Source organism: Triturus cristatus, chromosome 2_2 (assembly GCF_964204655.1).
Source record: "Triturus cristatus chromosome 2_2, aTriCri1.1, whole genome shotgun sequence".
NCBI lineage: Eukaryota > Metazoa > Chordata > Amphibia > Caudata > Salamandridae > Triturus > Triturus cristatus.
In genome coordinates, this window is record NC_140582.1 from 446309087 (window position 1) to 446330034 (window position 20948).

Sequence of the window (20948 nt, forward strand, 5' to 3'; positions counted from 1 at the left end):
GTTCCACAGTGTTTTTAAGTTTCCATGCTAGCTTCAGGGAATACTCATTTAAAGCATGTTCGTTTATATAAAGCTTTCTCGAAAATTTTTCTTAAGTGGACAAGTTAAGTCTCTGTTACTTACCTCTGTTACAACAAATTATTCTGAACACTGATTGACAGATTTTACAAAAGCACTTTATATAATATTATCTAAAATTCAGTGGACTTACAGTTCATGCAAAAGGGAGAGACCGTACCTGTGTATCCAGTTTTGCAGACACAGTTGTAACCTCCTGGAAAGTTCTGGCAGATGGCTCCATTTTTACAGGGGCTGGCGAGGCATTCATTGACATCCCTTTCACAGGCTATTCCAGTGAAGCCATCATTGCAGCTGCATGAGAATCCTCCCACCAGGTTGTGGCACGTCCCGCCATTGTGGCAAGGCGATGGCAGGCATTCATCAATGTCTATCTCGCACAGGCTACCGTCGTATCCGGGCAAGCACTTACACATAAATGGCTGGAGAGGCTCATTCGACACAATGATGACCGGGATGCTCTCATGGCTTTTTAAACCAGGACCAACAGCAAGCTTTTTAACACAACTTCCGCCATTTTGACATGGATTCTGAGCACACGTGTCGTGATCCACAGATTCTATCCATACACCGCTTTGTCTCAGAATTATTTCCCTGATGCTTTCAAAGAAGGTGGCGACTCCACTGGGATTAACATACTGATTGTTGTTTCTTTTGATAGCAGCCAGGACAAAAGTTCGGTTGCTAATCTCATAAACTCCATGGAGCTGCACAGCCGTGCCCAGCCCAGTAAGCTGTGAACTTGCGATGCGCAGAAAACTGAGATAGTGATTAGTCAAAAAGTCCCTGACGGTCTGCACATTGAGACGCAGAAGGATACTATTGTCGATGGTGGCATTGTTGAATCCGGCAAAGAAAACTCGAACGCTGCTAGTTACAGCATTGTGCAAACCATCATTGCTAAGCACTGTTAAGTCAAATGTTCCATCAGTGGACCTTGCTTGGGAATTCAGATCGCAAGTCCCACCCGGAATACTGAAGAGGCTTGTAATACCTGAGGTGAGAGAGCATCGGAAACTGTCCAGCACATCTGGATCCTGAGGCTTAACACTGCCCAATATTCCCCCCGGAAATATATTGCCGAAATAGTGGACAAATATTTCGACTGATCTCGGTTCTGATGGGTTATCATTCTGATCTAGAACCTTCACATGAACCGTTCCTGTTGAAGACATCTGGGGAATGCCTGAGTCTCTGGTAACCACTGATAAGTAGAAGTTACTAATTTGCTCTCTGTCAATTTCTCTGGTTGTGGACAGCACACCGGCAGGACTTAGACTGAAGTAATTTGTAGAAGGGCCTGTGCTGAGTAAGTAATAAGTAAATGGCCCTTGGTTTGGGGGAAGATCTGAATCAGATGACTGAAGTGACATCACAAGTGTTCCTGCACGAGTGTTTTCCATCACTTCTCCTTGGGTGGTGGATAGGGTTGGCCCATTGTCATTAATATCTTCTAACGTCACCAACAGATTGGTACTTCCAGTGGCTGATGGCGTTCCTGAATCAATAGCCAAGACAGTCATATTATATACAGGGACAGTTTCTCGATCCAGTTCTGCAGTCACAGTTATCTGACCAGTTTGGGTATTAATGGCAAAGGCACCCTTGTCATTCCCAGAGCCAATAAAATAGGAGAACCTGCTCCAGCTGGGCACTGAGTCAGAATCAAAGGCACTTACAAAGGTAACATGGGTGCCAGGAGGCACCCCTTCACTGATCTGTACATTGTAGAGCTCGGTGCTAAAGTGGGGTGGATCATTGGCATCTAGTACAGTGATGTTTACAGTTACTTCATCTATGTCCGCTCCGCGGATGCTACCAACATTTTTTGCAAGAACCTTCAAAGAAATTCTTTCTTCTTTTTCCCTATCTAAGGGACCGGAAACATAGATCTGTCCACTCTTCTTGTCAATCCGGAAACCTTTCCTTCTGCTACTACCAAAGATCAGGTAGTGGACTTCTCCATCAATTCCCATATCCCGGTCACTTGCAAATATTTCTCCCACAACTGTGCCTTTGGAGGCTGCTTCAGACACTTCAAAGTAATAAAGCTTTGACACAAAGCGTGGCACATACTCATTCGTTCCCCTCAGGTGGATATTGACCGTGGCAAAACTGCAACGTTCTTCATCTGGAACATTGAAAGCCTTTGTGGTTAGATGATAACTCTGTTTTGTTTCATAATCTAAGAAGCCTTGAGTCGTGATCACTCCAGTGTTCGGATCAATAACAAAGAGGTCACTATCAGAGGATTGGATGGCGTAAGCAATTACTGCATTGGGACCTGAATCTGCATCGGTTGCATTGAGTTTAATAACAGTTGTGCCACTAGGAGCATTTTCCAAAACACTAGGAGAATACTCTTCCGGGTCAAATATCGGTGCGTTGTCATTAACATCAATCACATGCACAGTGACAATGCAGTAGCTTGTTCTAGCTACCCACCCCCCATCAGCAGCACTAAGAGTCAAGTCATGCTTCTGACTGATCTCATAGTCAAGGTGTTTGGCAAGAATGAGTGCTCCTGTGGTTGCATTGATAGTGAAGAGGCCTGCATCGTTTCCAGAGGAAATATTATACTTGACAATTCCATTCATAGCCGCATCCCTGTCCCTTGCTGACATCGTCCTGAGTACCGTTCCCACAGTAAAGCTCTCAGGAACAGTCACACTTACATGACTCTGAGAGAACTCGGGTGTATGCAAATTTTCCTCTGTTACAACTATTTGAACAACTGTTTCAGATGAGAGAGGAGGATTACCTTTATCCTTTGCTGTTACTTTAAGCAAGAAATGTTTATTCAAATCCATAGTCAGAGGTGCTACCACAGAAATCCATCCTGTCTGGCTGTCAAGGGCAAACTTATCTGTAAGGTTCTGACCTTCAATATAGTATTCCACCTCAGAATTATGCCCAAAGTCTTTGTCATCGACGGCAGTCACTTTAATTAGTTTTGTACCCACTTTTGCATTTTTTGTCACTGGTGTGAAATATTCTTTGGTAAGAAACTTTGGAGCATTGTCATTGCTGTCCACTATGTTGATCGACACTGTAGTTTCGCTCATTAGAGGGGGGCTTCCTCGGTCTGAAGCTGTCACCACAAAGCTGTGCCTGTTTATATTAATGTTGCTTGATCCACTGGGGTTCTGATACTTTAAGCGCTGCTTGTTGAAAATCTCTCCAGTGGTGGCGTTTATGCGGAAGAACTCAGACTGGGATTTCATGAAGTAATACACTTGGCCATTCAGTCCATCATCGGGATCAGAGGCAGCAACATGTGTCACCTTTGATCCAACCTCTGTAAGTTCAGGGTACTCTAAGTAATAGGAAGGTCTTCTAAATCGTGGTGCATTATCGTTGATATCTGTTATGAATATGGTGACGTCTGTGCTTACTGTCCACCCTGAATCATGTGCAGAAACCCGGATAATGTAGCGCTCAGTATCTTCCCTATTTAGAGGCCTGTTGACTGTAATATCACCAGTGGTAGGATTAATGGTAAATGGCAGGCTTGAGTCTGCAATGGAGTATCTACTTACAGCATTTACCCCGGCATCTTCATCTGATGTAGTGACTCGTGTAACTGTATAACCCAGTGGTGCATTTTCAGGTACCGTGGCTGTAAAGATTTGTGAGAACCGAGGGGCATTGTCATTGTCATCAAGAACATTAACTAGCACCTTGGATGTACTACTCAATGAAGGGGATCCTTTGTCTGACGCCCTAACAGTAAGTGTGTATTGTGCAATTTTTTCCCTGTCAAGAGGTCTGGTACTTCTTAGTTCTCCGCTGCCCCGATTTATACTGAAAAAGTGCTCCTTATTGCCATCAATGATTGAGTAGTCTAGTTGGCCATTGGGCCCACTGTCTTTGTCCACCGCAGAGACTGCTGCTATTTTACGTGGGGAAAGGTTTTCCATTATTTCCACAATTAAAGGATCTTTATTGAATTCTGGGCTGTTGTCATTGGCATCTACAACAGAAACTTCCAATTTTCCATATGAAGAAAAAGGAGGAAACTCCATGTCTCTGGCTTCAATCCAGAGGACAAACTTTGGTGTACTCTCGAAGTCGAGAGGCTGTACGATGGAGATCTGGCCTGTGTGCTGGTCAATATGGAAGGTGTTGCCATGGTTTCCGCTAGCGATGAAGAAAGACACGGAATGCCCTCTAGATGCAGACCCAGAGACCGTGGTAACAACAGTGCCGACTGGTTGATTTTCAGGGTACATGAATGTTTGCTGAGCAATATGAACACGAGGGAACAGCGACCTGTCAGCAAACCTTACAGTCACGGTTGTGCTGTCTGTCTTGGGATTCTGCCCGCTGTCTCTTACATGAACACCAAACGTAATTTCAGAGGTTCCTGAGATTGATTCGGCAGCCATTATTGCACCTCTTTGTGGATCAATGTGGAATTTTTCTGAGTGTCTGTCTTTGAGGGTAAAATGCAGCTCGGCATTTGTTCCAGAATCTGCATCAGACACCGTTACAGCAAACACAAAGGAATCTGCAGAAAAGAAAGGGGGAACAGAGTTAGTTGTATGTTTTGTTTCCTAGAATGGTAACATTGTTTTATGAATCTCAACAACTAATTAAAAAACTTCACAATATTACCTAGATTGATGACTGTGCATTGACACAACTATTTAGGTAAATATCAGCATCAAAAGGTCTACAAAAGGGCACATGCAAGGCTCTTACAGCACAACAATGGACTGCCATCAAGTGTTCTGTCTGCCTATGGGAAGAAGCACAAATGTCCTACAGGTCAAATGGCCTGAGCTAAGGGGCTGCTAGTGGTCCAGCTTGTGACTATTCTTCAAACGGGACTGTGCTATTCGCTTTGCATCTCAATGCTGTCTGCCATGAAAACACTGTAAGGTGTCTTCATACTACAGCAGGCCTTGGTGTCTGATTTACATCCACAATACCCCTTAAAAGGGCCTGGGTCACAATGCCACAAAGAGGGAACTCATTTCATGTTAGGCAAATGGGGAGTAAAGCAAGATGTATCCCAGTTAGCGCTTGCTCTTCGAGAGTGATACTTAGTAGCTGCACTGACCAGGTGCTGACCTTTGTGATATTTGTGGATGTAGACATATTACTACATCTTTTCTATACGCTATTGCACTTCCTTGAGTGCTAACCTAAAGATTAAATAAGTCTTCATCAAACTGAAAATTCTTCCTGTTCTTTTCAAATACATTTTGTGTCTGTGCAAAGTCAGGAGTTGAGTCACTGCCTGCTTAGCTCATGTGAAAAACTTAAAGACCTCACATGTATTACACCCAGTCATGCCTTTATATAATAATATGTTAGATGCAAATGCAACAGTTTAAAAAATATTTTCTAGCATGTCTTTATCTCACAGTCAGCCACTATATAGCTGCTACTAATCCCTAACTTGGACGTATTCGATTTAGACATTTAAACAGCTCAGCTTCATTAAGCTGGAAAATATTATGGGCTACCTGTATGAAGCTATTTTGCATTCGCAAACAGGCCTATTTGCAGCATCAGCTCGTTTACGACCACAAAAAAAGGCTTTTCCAATGTAAAATAGTAGGGTTTGCGATTCCGTATTAGGAAGGGGCATGTTTAGGGGGTCTCTTCCTAATACCGAATCGCAGCAGTATGAAAGAATATTTTGCTACTGAAATGTTACTCCAAGTATGTGGTAACCCATTTGCAAATAGGAAGGGGTCCAGACCCCTTCCCTTAGAGAATGGTAGTACAAGCATTATTTCAGAGCAGGCAGTGGTCCCACGAAAACCTTTCATTTTTCTTTTTTAAAGGCAACCCGTTTTCCTTTATGGAAAACAAGCTGCATTAAAAAAAAAAATATTGCTTTATTTAAAAGCAAATATGGGCATGGTGGTCTGCTGACCCCAGCAGGCCACCATCCCTGTGATTTTAGCAATTCCTAATGGGTCACAAATAGCGGCCTACTTCATGAGGTAGGTCGAATCGGGACCTCCAAGGAACTGCTAAATGAAAATCATGGAGTTTCATACATTCAAATAGCAATTACTTTATTGTGATTCGTAGAGAATCAGCATTAGGTAATCGCTGTTTGAAATAATGATACATGTGGCCCTATGTGTCTATAACTTCCAGTTAGGTTATGATTTACCATTAACTGCTAATCAGCAATACAAATAATGTCAAACATACTTCTCCCTGGTTCCAAATCATTGCATATTACGGCCTGTTTTTCAGACTATACTATACTGGTACACATGTAATTGTAACACAGTGTGAAAGGTGCAGTAGTGTTATTTAGATGTGAGACAATCAGACTTCCACTCGCTCGGAAGATGGGGAAAAAAATAACTTAGTACAGAGAGAACAATTTCGCAATAGGTGAACCTGCACTCATTTATCGATTTACTCCATCTTGGGATGGGAATGTTGACTGCATTGTGTACAGTTGTGGTCACCTGCCCTGAGTGCTGGACTGCATATATCTGGTATTCTGCTTTCTTCTTTTAGCCCTAGCATCACACTAAACTAGTGAGTGTGCAGAAGCCTACACCTGTTTCTTGACACAAATGAGGTCCTGGACCTCTCTTCGGACCGATAGGCGCTCACAATGGTGTCCTCTCTGAACCAACAGTGGGCGTCTGTCCCTGTAATGGGTTTAGTACAGGAAGTAGTGGTTGCATGGTACCATGTTTTGCAAATCAGCAGTTGGGACCATCCCTTTTTACCTGTATCACTGGAGTGGAGGCCTACTGGCACACTCATGTAAAGTTCCACTGCTATGCACTGACCTAGATCCTAGCACTAACATTCCATGTTTGTGTATTGCCAGCTTGGTACGTGTAGTAGTGAACTAGGGTAATAGAGGCCTGACTTGCAGCACAAGATGGAGGTGAGTTTTTTCCCAAGACAGTGAAAGTGTATTTCTGGCATTCATGAAGCAGGAGGGAGTCCAGTGAAAGAAGGGGAGGGACGACAAGTCTAATTTAGAAATTCAAATAGCCTTCATGCTGAGGAAGGAGCTGCTTTTTAGTCTTCCTACTATTTATTAGATGGTATAGGAGAAGGATGGGACTGCAGACTCTGTTGTGCAAGGTTAAGGGCACCCCCTAGGGGAGGCCCAGCATGTTGTGTTTCCTTGGTAACACTCATTCAGTTGGCTTATGGCAGACAGGTACAGATACCTCACACCTCTTTGTACCTCTTTTGTGGGTGCTTCAGGCTGGAGAGTACCCTGTTGTGAGAACCATCACTGTACACAAAGGCTGTCTCTGAAGAGCACCCCAGGGAGGACACTGGAAAGGAGAACCACCCCAAACCACTTCTGAAAATACAGACATTGGATCCATATCTCCTGTCAGCTTTGGCTGTATAAAGTGGAATCTGCTGCCCCACTTGTTGCTCCGGTTCCAATTTCTCTATGGTCAAGTAAGTAAATGATCCACAGAGTATAAAGTGGCCTTCTGTGCAACTAGGACTAGTGCCTACCTGGCTGATACCTTCCTAGAGGTGAGGGGACATCACCTGAATTTACCCCTTGCTGGAAGAACTGAACGCCTGTCCTGAAGCACCTAAAGGCCTGCTTGCCTGCAGAGAGAACAAAGGAGCATGCCAACCATACAACGGGAGTGACAGTCAAGGAGGAGTGAGGTGCTGCTGCACCCCAGTGGTTTCGGTCTAAAGAAGCAGTGGACTATGGCGAGTGATATGCATGCTCTGGTGTCAGCTGGCTCCAGACTATCCCCCTGTGATTCCCGTCAGGCATCGTGAAGTGACCTGAGCCGCTTTTTCCAAGTGGTCAAGGCATGGCACTGCATTGCCTCAGCTGCTACACCCAAAATGTGCAACTGTGGTGTGTCAGAAAGTCACTGATCCAAAATGGTGGCATGATCAGAGCCATCATTCAACCTAAGGCCATGGCATGACCTGTGCCGTGGTCCATCCACCTGAAATGCCTGCCTGATTCTTTGCCTGCTGCAAGAACCCTGCATGTACACGGCCTCACTGATCTGGGAGTGTAGGTTTGAACAGCCCTGGCAGAGCTGCGCCAAACACTGCCATACTAGCCGTGAACCAGCCTTCCTGTACGACTATCGACACCCCGGAGGAGCCGCAGACAGTACCATGAAAGAGGCTCACACACAGCATCAGAAGACGGGGAATGTTTGAGTATGGAAATACCAGAGTGTCCCCTGATACAGTGACCCAGTCCACGGACTCAAAGACTTGTTGGGTGAGAAACTGTGACTAAAGACAGAGTGTTATTGAAAGAGAAGACAGAGTGTTATTGAAAGAGTTTTTGTGCAATCTACACCTGAGTGTAATCTCACTATGCTCTGCACATGCAAAAGAGAGGGATCCACCAGTACCAAAAGAGGGGACCAGGAGCCAATAAAAGGGGAGATGCCAACCTATTATAGTGACAGGACACTTATGGCCTGATTTAGAGTTTGGAGGACAGGATACTCCATTGCAAAAGCAGCAGGGTACCCTGCCAGCTAAACACTTTGTCTGTCTGTCTTATTTAGAGATGGGCGAATCATAAGTATGACTCCATTGATAGAATACATCCCCCAATGGCTCAACGAAGTAGGGGCTGTCCAAGGAAGGACATTAAACTGTTCACTCTATTTGGGGAGGATGGTATAATGCTTTTTTTCTTATCTGTCAGCACCAGGAGAAACCTAGTAGTGAGCGACAGGAAACAAATGAATAAAGACCCAACAACTTGGCAGAACACACTCCGGATGTGGGGGTCATTAGTATTTGTTTCTCAAAGGCAAAATCTCACTTTGGGAGTTTGCGTCTGACTGTGGCTGCCAGTACCATCCTCTAAATATTTGATTGACAGGAACCTTCATAAAAGTAAATGTAGAGAGATATCCGTGGGGATTGAGGACATTTTTTACTGCGACGGATGGAATGTTCTTCAGGGCAACTGAGGAATTACTCAGTTGCTTTGAAGGACCTTAATACACCAAACTCTAAATCAAGCTTTAAGATTGGATAATGTGCATACCTGTGTAGTGTTTATGTCTAGTGTGCATTAAAGTACTCTTCGTCTTGAAAGTCAAGAACTGAGTTGGACACTCTTTCATCATAAACTTAATTTTCACTGATAATAGTAAGAGTTTTTCTCCTGTCAAGGGCATGATTAAATCCAGTTCTAGATTCTTTATGGGAAAGGAACTCCACAACATCTTGGGGGTTTCAGGGAAGGGGTTTTACCATGGTGAAAAATGAAAAAGACATCTTAAAAAATGCAATAAGACTGTTCAAGTAGATTTTGTATTTGCAGTTGTACTCTAGTAAGCATCACACAAGTGGAAAAGTCTCAATGTCTCAATAGCTGAACAAATTAGTAATACCAAAGATTTTCCAGGAGTATCCATGGAAACCTGTGGCTGTCACGGCTTTGCAAGCATACTCTTGGAAATATTTGTGAATTCTATACATTATGAAGGCTGATTTTAATCCCCAGGATCCAGTTCTTCCTTTGCTATGCAGCAATAACTTGCATGTTTTACAGGGATAAAACCAAATCAGTGAAGGTGTCTGATGTTTGTAGAAGTATTGAAAAAGGTTCTAGTGTAAACTAAACTGAGCTTGTGTAAATTACCTTGAGTATAATTACGCTCTAACAAGCACATTTTTAAAATCTAAATCTAGTTAACAAATCAGTGAGATAAAGGCTATCTTTGCCTCAATATTCTGCTCAGAAAACATAACAAAACTGCAACAATATATTCTATCAACATCTATTACAAATCACGTTTAAAAATGTTGAACATTTCATTAAATGCAATGTAACTAAAAGGTAGAAAAATATGTTATCTCAGATAGATATATTTGATCTATTTACTCACTAATCTCACTACTGCTTTAATTGAATATAATAAAAATATGCCATAAATTACTATCATAATTCTGGTTACTTATTTTATTCTTCTCTCCATAAAGAATAACATGCATCAAAGACAGTATGAATACAATAATCAACAGTTGTTGCACTGGATGTGTAGGTTTTAGAAAGTAAGATATGTGAATCTTTTTTACTTCACCACACCCGACATGAAGATTTCAAAATTTGGGAGAACTTTTGAGTTTTATGTTTTTATACTCTGGGGGGAGTATTATGGTGTAGGCGCATTTTCATTGTTTGTGCCAGGGGCACATTTAAGATTGTTTGCTTGGCGCAAACAATGAAAATGCGCCCTATTACCATGAATGCGCTGCCCACAGGGGCAGCACATACACATGAAATACGGAGAGGCTGCTTTACAGCCGCTACGTGTTTCACAGTGCAGGCCGCACCCCGCCTGAACTTTTAAAGGGGATTAGAGATCCCCTTGCAGGCAGGTGCATTCAGTGACTGCACCTGCCTGCAAGGAGATGTCTGGGGAGTCCATAGCACCCTCTGTACCACCTGCAGAGGGCTGCTCTCAGGAGGCACACAGACAGTGCACCACCTTTTAAATGGTGCACTGTCAGTTGCCTTCTGAGGAATTCTTTGCCTCTGCGCCCATGTCGGTAATACGGCAAATGAGGGAACACCCCATGAAGAGCGCTGGCGCTTTATATGTGCCAGCACTATTGGTATTAAAGAGTGGGCTGAACAAGTGTCTGCATTCGCTTCTGTAATACCAAAGTTCCCCTGGGGTGTACAAAGTGGGCCCAAACCTGTTGCACCCCCGGGGCACTTTATGTAACACAGCCCTGGATGTTTCAAAGAGACGCAGTGATAATTTACTTCCACAAAATATCCATATACCAGCTAGAGCTTGCCTAATTAAATGATAGTGGCTGGCCTCTGGACATTACTCTCCACTCTGGCTTCTCCCCTTCCCTTTCCACTACTGCCAAGATCCTGAACCCTTACGTTAATGAATGAATTACATGGCTCCAGCAGGACCGTTCCAGCGCTATTTGCAGGTATAAGCAAGCAGAAAGACTAGTTAAACTGTCTAAGAGGAAGACAGGGGCGACATTCACAATAATTGTGTTTTAGCTGGGCTTGAAACAGGATCTCTGTCAATATATTCCTAAGATAATCAGGACGCGAATTCCACAATTTACGTGCCAGATCGGAGAAGGGACAACCTCCAGCTCTGGATGTATATACATGCTCTTAGGACGACTAACAGATTTTGGTGGGCAGACCGTACATTTTTGTGGGGCCCAACTTTCATCAAAAAGGCATTTGAAGAAGAAAGAAAAGGCCCTTTAGTACCTGCCGCGCTTCATACTACCCAACCCACACCTTCCAATCCAGAGTGCAAGCACTCTTCTTCTCACACACTGAACTCAACACCTATTCATCAGCTGCACATTTACAGTCTTGATGGACATTTCCACGCATTCTCAGCATCATCATTGGCCATCGGACATACTACCACATTACACTCCACCTTAAGAAATCTTTACAATCTACCTGTCCAAGCAATCATCATCTTCAAATCAATCCGCCACACTTCTGTACACAGGAAAGGACTAAAAACATCCCTGTACTCCTCTCTTATTCCCGAAAGCCCTTCGCGAGTTCAGCACTCCTTTCCCTTTCACTTTCTTCCCCCTCTTATGAATAATTATGCATGTATCTTCCTCTTGCCCTCTGTACATCAATGCTTCCTTACCAGAAGGTAACACTTTCCCTGTGTAATGTGCTCTGCTGCCCTCTGGGGCTGGGCTTTCACAACATATACACCTTCATCACAATGACATAGGACTTTGCAACCTCCCACTTTTCCTCATGGAAAAATCTATGGTAAGATTATTACGGTCTCTTTATCACATAATAGAGAATCACTAATATGTACTGTCATTTTATATTTACTTGCTTCTTCACAATTATGGCCTAATGTAAGATGTACAAAGCCATGTTGCAATCACAAAAATCCTGCTTTCCGCAAAATCACATGGTTTGCAACTGAAAAACGACTTTTAAGAATATATTAAACCCATTTTGCGAATCAACAAAGTATTTACAGCTTGCAAAATGGGTTTACTGACCCACATCCAAATTGCAATTAGGAAGGGGGCGAGAGGGTCGTTCATTCCAAACTGCAATTTGGTAGTGTATGTAGCAATTGTCTGGACCTCAACGGCAGTTACAAGCCATTGCACATTACCCATTCTTCACTGGAGGTTTTAACAGAGATTCAAAGTAAAAGCTGTGCCCATTGGACATCATGTCAGGTGACACTGGTGGGAGCAGACAGTGGTCTAGAAGACCACTGACTTCCTGCTTACCCTCGATGTGTTCCCAAAAGGAAGCCTTTATTTTTTGAAGTCACACTGGCCCCTTTAATGAACACAGAATGCTTTAAACAATCATTTTGGGAATGCAAACAGGGATAGAGCTCTGCTGTTCCTTTACAGCCACCAACCCGGTGCTTGTAGCCAATCGCAGGTGGCCTCAAATAGCAACTTGTCAAAGTGATATACATTAGGCAGGTCATTCTCCAACCCTTGTTATTGGAGGTTTTGCAATGCGTCCTATTTGTACAAAGGGCATATTGAAAAATTAACGACTGGTCACAAAATGTGGGTGTGCAATTTGTGACCCGTTGTTTAGTACATCAGGGGCCATATATACTAAATTATTTTCCAACAGACACAGAATGTGAAAAACTCTTTGATAGATCAGGCCCCGGGTCCTTAGTGTGACAGTTTAAACAGTGGTATGGATTTAAAAAGTTTTTAAGTTGGTGTAGTATATAAGTCAACAGTGGGGGTTAAATCTCGTTGTTTTCAAGTCACTCCTCTCTCCCATTTATTTTAAACAACATTTTATTGTGTTCATATAACAAGAAACAAAGCCCATTGGCTACCAGGACTTAGTACTTCAGAAACAGAAATGATCTATGCACAATGGTAGTAAAGAGCAACACACGACCAGGACATAACACATCAGAAACAGACAATGATCTATGCACAGCAGTACAGAGTAAAACAGGTTAAAGATGTGCACATCTTTCAAACTCATACAGACCGAGTGCATAACATATTAAAACCTGCCATTTCACCACTTCCGCTAGCAACTAACAAACAACAACACCCAACACCCCCACCTTTAGTTACCCTTTGCCAAGTTGTCATATATAGAGTTACATAATCCCTAGCCACCTTGAGCTCCCCACTATAGTACCAAATCCCATCCAAGACTTCTCCACTAAAATCAATTACTTCCACCTTCTGAATCCTCCAGCAAAAGCTGGGAGCTGTCAGATGTATCCGAGTCAGCTACAGGGGTTTATTATCAAGCCACACTAATGGTTGGTGCTAGAATAAAAATACAGCATTCAAAGTTTTCAGGGGAAACAATGGAGCTTAAATTCACATGAATCCTCAAAGTCAGACTTCCAAAAAATGTTATCCCTAGCTTTAAATCATCCCTACTTAAAAGCAACAGGGTCTGTTTTTCATAAGAAAATGACTTGAATTCAAGAAAGAAAGCATTTATCCCTAAGGTCGATATTATACTGAGTGCACCACATGCTCTGCCAAAAAGATATGCTGAACTAAGACATACAGACGTAATGAGTATCTAATTAAGAGACACTCAGGGAAGGACAGGCAGCAAACAGGACAAAGTTCTTCTAATGGTGGCTCGGGCAAGAAGTATACAATCAATTCTATGTGTCGCAGAATATCAAAGGTAAGTTATTATACACACGGTCACAGATCGCTCTTTCACGTTTTACTGTAACACATTTCATTGTATTACTTGCTCTTAAATTACATTATTAAATGCATTAATTTAATTTTAGTAATTCATATTATGGTGTGATGTAAAGTGGAGCAGTAGAAGGCATGACTGTATTTGTGAAAAATAGTCATTTTTATATTATTAACTTTTTTTGTAAGTTACTTAATTTACACAATAATTTTTTATAACACGTTTATTGTGAGTTGTTAATTTAGGCATGCAGGGAATTTACTCTCATTTACTCTACCCAAAATGTGTTGAAGGCAGTAATGTGAATTGTGCTGGTGGAGGTAAAAGGAAGTAACAAAGGTCCTCTCCCCGCCTTGTTATAAGTAAGTAGTTTAAACTGTTTTAGCTATTTTGGATAGTAGCTATTTTGAATAGTAGATTTTTTGAGTAATAACTATTTTGTGTATTCTGAAAAAGGAGCTATTTTGTGAGTATCTGTTGGAATAGTGAACCTTGTGAAAGCTGTACCATGTGTTTGAACCACATGTAATTTTTAATTATCCAAGGCATGTGCACAATAACATAGAACACAGCAGAGATTATTACCTGCAGGTGTTGGTGATGGGATGTGAGTGACATATGGATCATGGTGGAACCTGGGAGGATTATCGTTCACATCAGTCACTGAAACAAGAACGCTGGTCGAACTGGACATAGCATGTGGAGATCCTCCATCTGTGGCCACAACCATGAGTGTGTAATTCTCCCTGGCCTCTCTATCCAGAAGTGCGCTGCTGATGATCTGCCCGGTGGAAGGGTTGATGGTGAATTGCAGATTCCCCCCAATGAGGCTGTAGCTGTTTAAAGAAAAAGAAAGAAACAACACACCACTTAGGTTTCCATGACAAAAAGACACTTTCTGCACTTAAACAAAAAAGTATTACAGTACTGAGGAATCTTTCCATTCATGACTGTTCTGCTAAGAACTGAATATTTACATTTTTGACGATTGAATCCATTATTTATTTTACAGTGCAACACAACTCGGCAGACTTGGTCTCCGTTCTCTGAAAAAAGGCTCAGAGCACAGTGAAGAATAACACAACATTTAACATACATCATACACTAACAAAGCATGAGAATCGAGCCATCCTGTGCGCTCACTAACAAATCTTTAACATCAACTTAAAATCAGTAAACATGTTGCATAAGATTTGCTTCTGTCCAAAGAAGCACAGTAAATACAAGTGATTTAGAAACATGTCACAACCTAGTTAAAATTGTTCACTTGGTTATTGAATGCATGCAACTTCAATCCTCAATAATCCAGGGTATTTGCTCTATCCACACTCTACCTCATACTACATCAATATTTACTTAAACCAAAACCAGATGAATTCATTGATAGCACCCTTAACACAAGAGGCTCCTAAAATTATTAAGCAGTATAACAAGGAATCAAAATTTTAAAAAAATCCAGTTTTACTGTTAGGTTCACCAAGGCAGAAGCTTAAATGGTTTTGCATTTGACACCGCAAAATGTGAGCTAACCAGAGTCGATGAGAGTAACCTCAACCAGTACTTGTTAGTCTAACATGGACTGATTTGAGGTCATACACTTACAAAGAAGGCGAGGGAGTGTGCTCCTGGTGCATCATTCAACGTTTTGACGTTATAAATGAGGCAAGACTAAAAATGTTCTTAGCTCCCCATTTCTGGTGTGCTGTTTGTCATATAACAATAATGTTTGGCCTCGGATGTATTGACTACGGTCTCCTCATGACTGCCCGTATCGATGTCATTTGCCTTAAAAACAAGTCCAAGTATATTAATTAATTTCAGGTCATCTGCAATGTTGGGTTTGTTAGCCCATTTCCCCTGAACCATCATGTGAGTATGACTTCTATGCAAGATTGTTAATTTTCAGTTAGGGGTTGGAGTGTAATCCATGTGAGTCTCCAACAGTGGTCAGCAGACTGGGTCTCCACTCCAGTGTACCTAGAACTGCATGAATATGTACAATACGGTTACGGTGTGCAGAGTGCATGAAACACAAAAGGGCTCTTCTCGGTTGGTGACACTGCTTACAAAAAAAACTCTCTAAAGGTGCCTTGTGCTTTACTGTTTGCAAAACATACCTCTGCACCACATCCAAAGGCCTCAATAAGAAACTCCATATCTCTTTCTAGAGATGCAAGGATTTATAACCTCCACCTGTCCCTCCCTAAGAAAAAAAATCTAATTCACGTATATTTTCCATTTTTAGTTTTCAAATTTTAGTTTGCAGAGATTTAGAACAAAAATGTATCATTTGGATCATTGGAGGAAGACAATAATGTGAAATAATGTGAAATTAAAAGCATAATTAAAAACAGAATTATTTACAAACTTCTGCTATTCCCGCTGTAAGCAGAACACTCCTTTTCTCCTATAATGCACTTAAGTTGTTCAGGGTTTGCACATCATGTACAAGTTTGTTTCTTTTTGGCTCTAAGGTTTGGTGGTGAAACCAGAGTCAATATAAATCAGTAATCAGCAAATTGCACATTCCACTGTATATTTTATTATGAAATCAGATATAAAATACTCATGTTAAGGCAGCGATGTCCTTGCTTGCCTATTGCTTAAGCAAGTTCAACCTGTACCACAAAAGTGTAATTATCCTTATTCTCTCACTTTTTTTGTCCTTTCAGCTGTTTTTTTGATTTCCCACTTTCCAAAATGTTAACTATTTTGCCATCTGGATGGACTTTAATTTCATTCACTGTTGTCCTTTCTCTTTTGGGTAGCCAATAGCACGCTGCAAGGCACACTGATTGCCCCAAGGCAGAAAGACCCACTTGTTAAGTTTTATGGTTGAGCAGAATGTATCCAAAAGAAACACAATCCATCTGTTATGAGAAAAAACAGCTGATATATGTTGGAAAAGATATGATGAAGATCAAAGAGATGTTTCACTTTAATTATCATTCTCCATGGTAAAAAGTGTCTGCCATGGCAGAAACCATGTGATGTACTTTTAACAGCCTTCCCCACACGCTGTTGCAATGAAATCTAATGGGACTGGCTGTTTATTTCCAGTAGCAATGGCCTCACCAACCTGGGCTTTGAAAGCTCTCCTTTTATAATCTTAATGAGCCTTCATGGAGACAGTTTCTTGGAATAAGATGTCACGGCACTAAATGCTTCATTGTTACTTGTTTTAATAAATGTTAAGTTTGGAAGCCTTTCAGGGCATTGTGCCAAATTGCCAGGTTTTCATTGCAATCGACAAGGAGTTTTTGTGTAAATATTGCACTATATTTTCTACACGAAGCATTTTATCACAATTTGACTTTTCATTTCGTTTATGAGTGCAAATTCTTTCTGGGACATCAAAAACAGTGAAGTAAGGCAAGACATGCAAGGGATGAATTACATGACTTGTCGGACATCAACCGTGTAGGTTAGGAGTTGCGATTGTAGTCTATGTGGGTCCAATTTACAAATCTTTTCCTGAGAGTAAATTTAACCAACTCCTGGAAAATCAGCCTTACCTCTTGCCTACTCTGGAAGTAAGACACAACTGCTGACAGAAAAAGGGTTGTCAATCCTGCGCTATCATCCCTTCTGTTACACCAGAATGGAAGCCTATGTTTTTCATCTTTTTTTTTTTAACGCAAATCAGCTTAACCAATCAGCTCACAGTAGGGAATGTTTTGGGTGCCAATGCTATTTATCATCTTCATTACTATGGGCTTTGAACGTGGCAATTGTCAACAGGAATTTCTTCTTCTGTAAGGAGCCCGCCCATGCTTCCCATTAATGGACAATGGACTGTCAGTCACATGGCATCAGCAGAGGGGGAATAAAATTGAGGGCATTTAACCAGAAACGAGTAGCTCCACAGCAGCTGGTACAGAAGAAAACATTTACCTAATGACGCCATTAAGGCCGGTGTCAGCGTCGGAGGAGTTGACGAGCAGCACGTCAGTTCCTGTCGGGGCATCCTCTGGAATGGTTGCATGGTATCTGAGGAAGGCGAACGCGGGAACGTTGTCATTGACATCATCAACATGGACTGTAACAGTCCCTGTTCCGGTGAGAGATGGAAGACCTGCAATAGTATCAAAAGTTTTGGTCACTTTGTATCCGAAATGTAAATGACATAATGTAACCCTTTACAATTACCTATATAGATTCATAACAAAAGGTGCTATAAAGATTTGTACCAAAGAACTAAATGAGAATTAGGTGTTGCTTAGTACAGTTTGATGACTTATAGGGACTTGAAGGAAAGGGTCATGATTTGGGGTGAAAATGGTAAAAATTCATGGAAGCACCCCACTACAAATTTTGTTTAGGAAATTGAAAATTGATGTGTTTTGTCAGAAGAAGTGTGTTTTTTGTCAATAATTTACATGCAACACAGCCACATCCCTCAATAGTCCTGCCCACTTCAATGCCAATGTAATGAAATGTCCTCTTAAAGCCCGGATGTACCCCAGTGCTCTGGCTCTGCAGCAGCACTGAATGTGGCATCGGCATGCTGTGGCATGCTCCCTCCGTGACAAGGCACAGTAAACACTGTAATAACTCTATTATTTTATGAGCACCCTTGTGGACTTTATAAAGTGGGGATGTGATTAGTTCTTTAGAAACACGAATCCATTGTAATGTTATCACGATATCATTTAATGCTCCAGATGTTTTTCTACTAAACACTAATTCGTTTTCTAATAAATGCACAGTCCTTCCAGCAACGGGTGTTCAAAGAATGCGGCTGTTTTCATATGGTCCTTTTGTTATTGCCATCCTGCCAAACACTTGGAGGCAAAAATAGAAGGCGCGAGTGTTCATGATTGGGGAAATACTAGTTACTGAGTGTTTATTACTCTGGAATTAAGTGAAACTAGAAAAACCTGCAATGGTATTTATCACACTTGTCATCAGAGGGGAGCTTTCCAACCATGTTCAATTGAATCACTCTCTCGACAGTTAATGAAAAGAAAACTTTCTAGTTGTTATATTTCACAGGTGATTAAGCATTTTTATTCATGTTCTAAAAATAAATTGAGGATAAATTGCCCTGTTATTGGACGGAGCCATTTTACAGTCTGAGTTATTAGGCACAGATTTCATTTAAATTAAGTTTAGTGGCACGGAAAAGTAACATGTTGTAAAATCCATATAGTCTCTCTGCAAACCAGTGGGAAGTCTCAGTGAGTTAACACGCGTGCTGTATGTAAATAACCTGTGGTGATACAAACTTCACTAGAGCATGTCCCTGCAAGGTGGATCTACCTTTCGATCCCATCCACATTGATATGCTGAGCACCATTAAATTGAGTAATAGTAAAATTTGCAATTTATAGCTTGAAGATGTGGCAGAATTGTGCCACAAAACACTTTATAAAAGCACGTTCTTATAACTGCAAGGAGAGCTGGTCCTGATGCAGGAGTAAAAGCGAAACTTAGTTGCATGCTGAGGAGCTGTCTTCAGGATGGGATGGCCTGAAGGTGATTCAACTCGGCCCATGCAATCCCAAAGCAACCCACAGTGATCAGTGAACACATTTCCATTTGCTTCATGAAGATTTATTAATCCACGTTACTTTGCCAGACCTTCCACTCTATGAATACTTCACAAGTTTCTCTTCCAAACTTTTACTACGAACTACACATTTTAAGTCACTATATTTGGACAACTGTGCTGTAAAATTCATCTTTTGAATTCATTTTGGAAGCAGAATTCACCTCGACAACTTTCACCACCCATGGTCACTGACGAAGGACAGTCATTGCACTCAGGTCTGCGCAACAAACAGTTAATATTAAAACTTTGTGCTGCTGCTTTTAGTGCTGTTCATAGATAACGGTTCTGCCATTTCAAAGTCCAGTCACAAATATTTACAGTTGCGACATTTTTCACCGTTAAAAATAAAAATTCAAAAATTCAAGTTAACATTCACAATGAATTCCAATGACAATATCTGCAACAACATTAACAGAATGAAATGCACAAGAGTGCAATGAATTATAATAGAAAAAAACAGAATTGCTGTTTAACCTGGATTAGCAAATACCAGAATGATCTCCAAAGATTTTTTTCTGGAGAGAATTTATTCGGACTAACTTTGCAAACCAAACAGCTTGTTTACGAGCTTCCCTCCAGTTTGTTTAATGTTCCCATCATTGCATTCTGTTTTTAGGTCGAGCCTGGGTAGCGCATGCGCTGCTCTGCGAGCCATACTGTATTGCAATATGGAATAGAAGCCCCACCCCCTCTCTGCCCATACATGTCATTGACTTGTGTCATTGTCCTTCGTAAATGCCAGCTTCTGATTCATTAATAGGCTTGTTAGTCCCTCCTTAGTACCGCCTTGTCATCTTCGTAACCTCCCATGAGGACTGGCCCGTTTACTTCAGTTGTTACATGGTGAGTCTTTTTTAGTCTGTAAGCACTATTTTCTTTAAATAGTTTCTCCTACTGCAAGCAAGATATGCTTTCCTGCAACATTCAGTGCACCATACGTGCTTTCACTTTCTAAGCATACGGAGACAATGGCGGCCGCTTCTTTGAAGATCTATAGGCATTGTAAATGACAACGCCTTTTATTTATGTGTTAATTATCAAAACATATAAATAAAAGGCATTGTCATTTACAAATACAATAACTTAAACTCTCGCAAACGGGAGACCTAGTCCATTGCAAATGCTTGTTCGTTGAATGTGTCTCAGAATCAGTATTCTGCATGGCTTTACCTTAACGGTCTTTCGTCTAATGTCTTCTCCCTTCAGCCAGCCTACCAGTGGCCTGATTCCCAAGGCTATGTGTCTGCAATCCATATGCAAAAAGTGACTTAAAGGCCATATGTTTAGTTTTTTTTTTTACACTTTTTACTGCGGCTTTCCTTAATAGTCACATAAGACAATGAGAGTTATCCAATTTTGTATTGCATTGTAAGTGCTAGATTACATGCACTGGGAAGTATTTAAGCAGCTTTGGCATTTGAGACCTCATTACATATATGAGAGGAAGAATGGTTCGGGCGAAGCTGAATGGTCTGCTCATCCAAAGGGGAGAACAAATGCCTGGGGCATGCCAGTGTAACTCCTTTCTATCACCTTTCGGTGTTCCAGAGCCGTAAAACATTGTGCCATTTTATTTGGGACAGGGACCAGGCCAAACAAAACCATGCAGTTTTAGAACAACTTTTCATTACAGAAAACCACAGGACCTCACCA

The 20948-nt window shown here is 41.5% G+C and overlaps 1 protein-coding gene across 1 annotated transcript in view; it reads right to left on the reverse strand.

The window, feature by feature from the left end:
* The window catches only part of FAT4 (FAT atypical cadherin 4), a 340538-nt gene that overhangs the window by 54130 nt on the left and 265460 nt on the right, over positions 1-20948 (reverse strand). Inside the window, exons 7-9 of the mRNA XM_085641543.1 lie at positions 17636-17816; positions 14327-14577; positions 239-4588 (exon numbers count right to left, since the gene is read on the reverse strand). Coding sequence (XP_085497669.1) covers positions 239-4588; positions 14327-14577; positions 17636-17816 — 4782 coding nt within the window. The remainder of the gene's footprint in view (positions 1-238; positions 4589-14326; positions 14578-17635; positions 17817-20948) is intronic.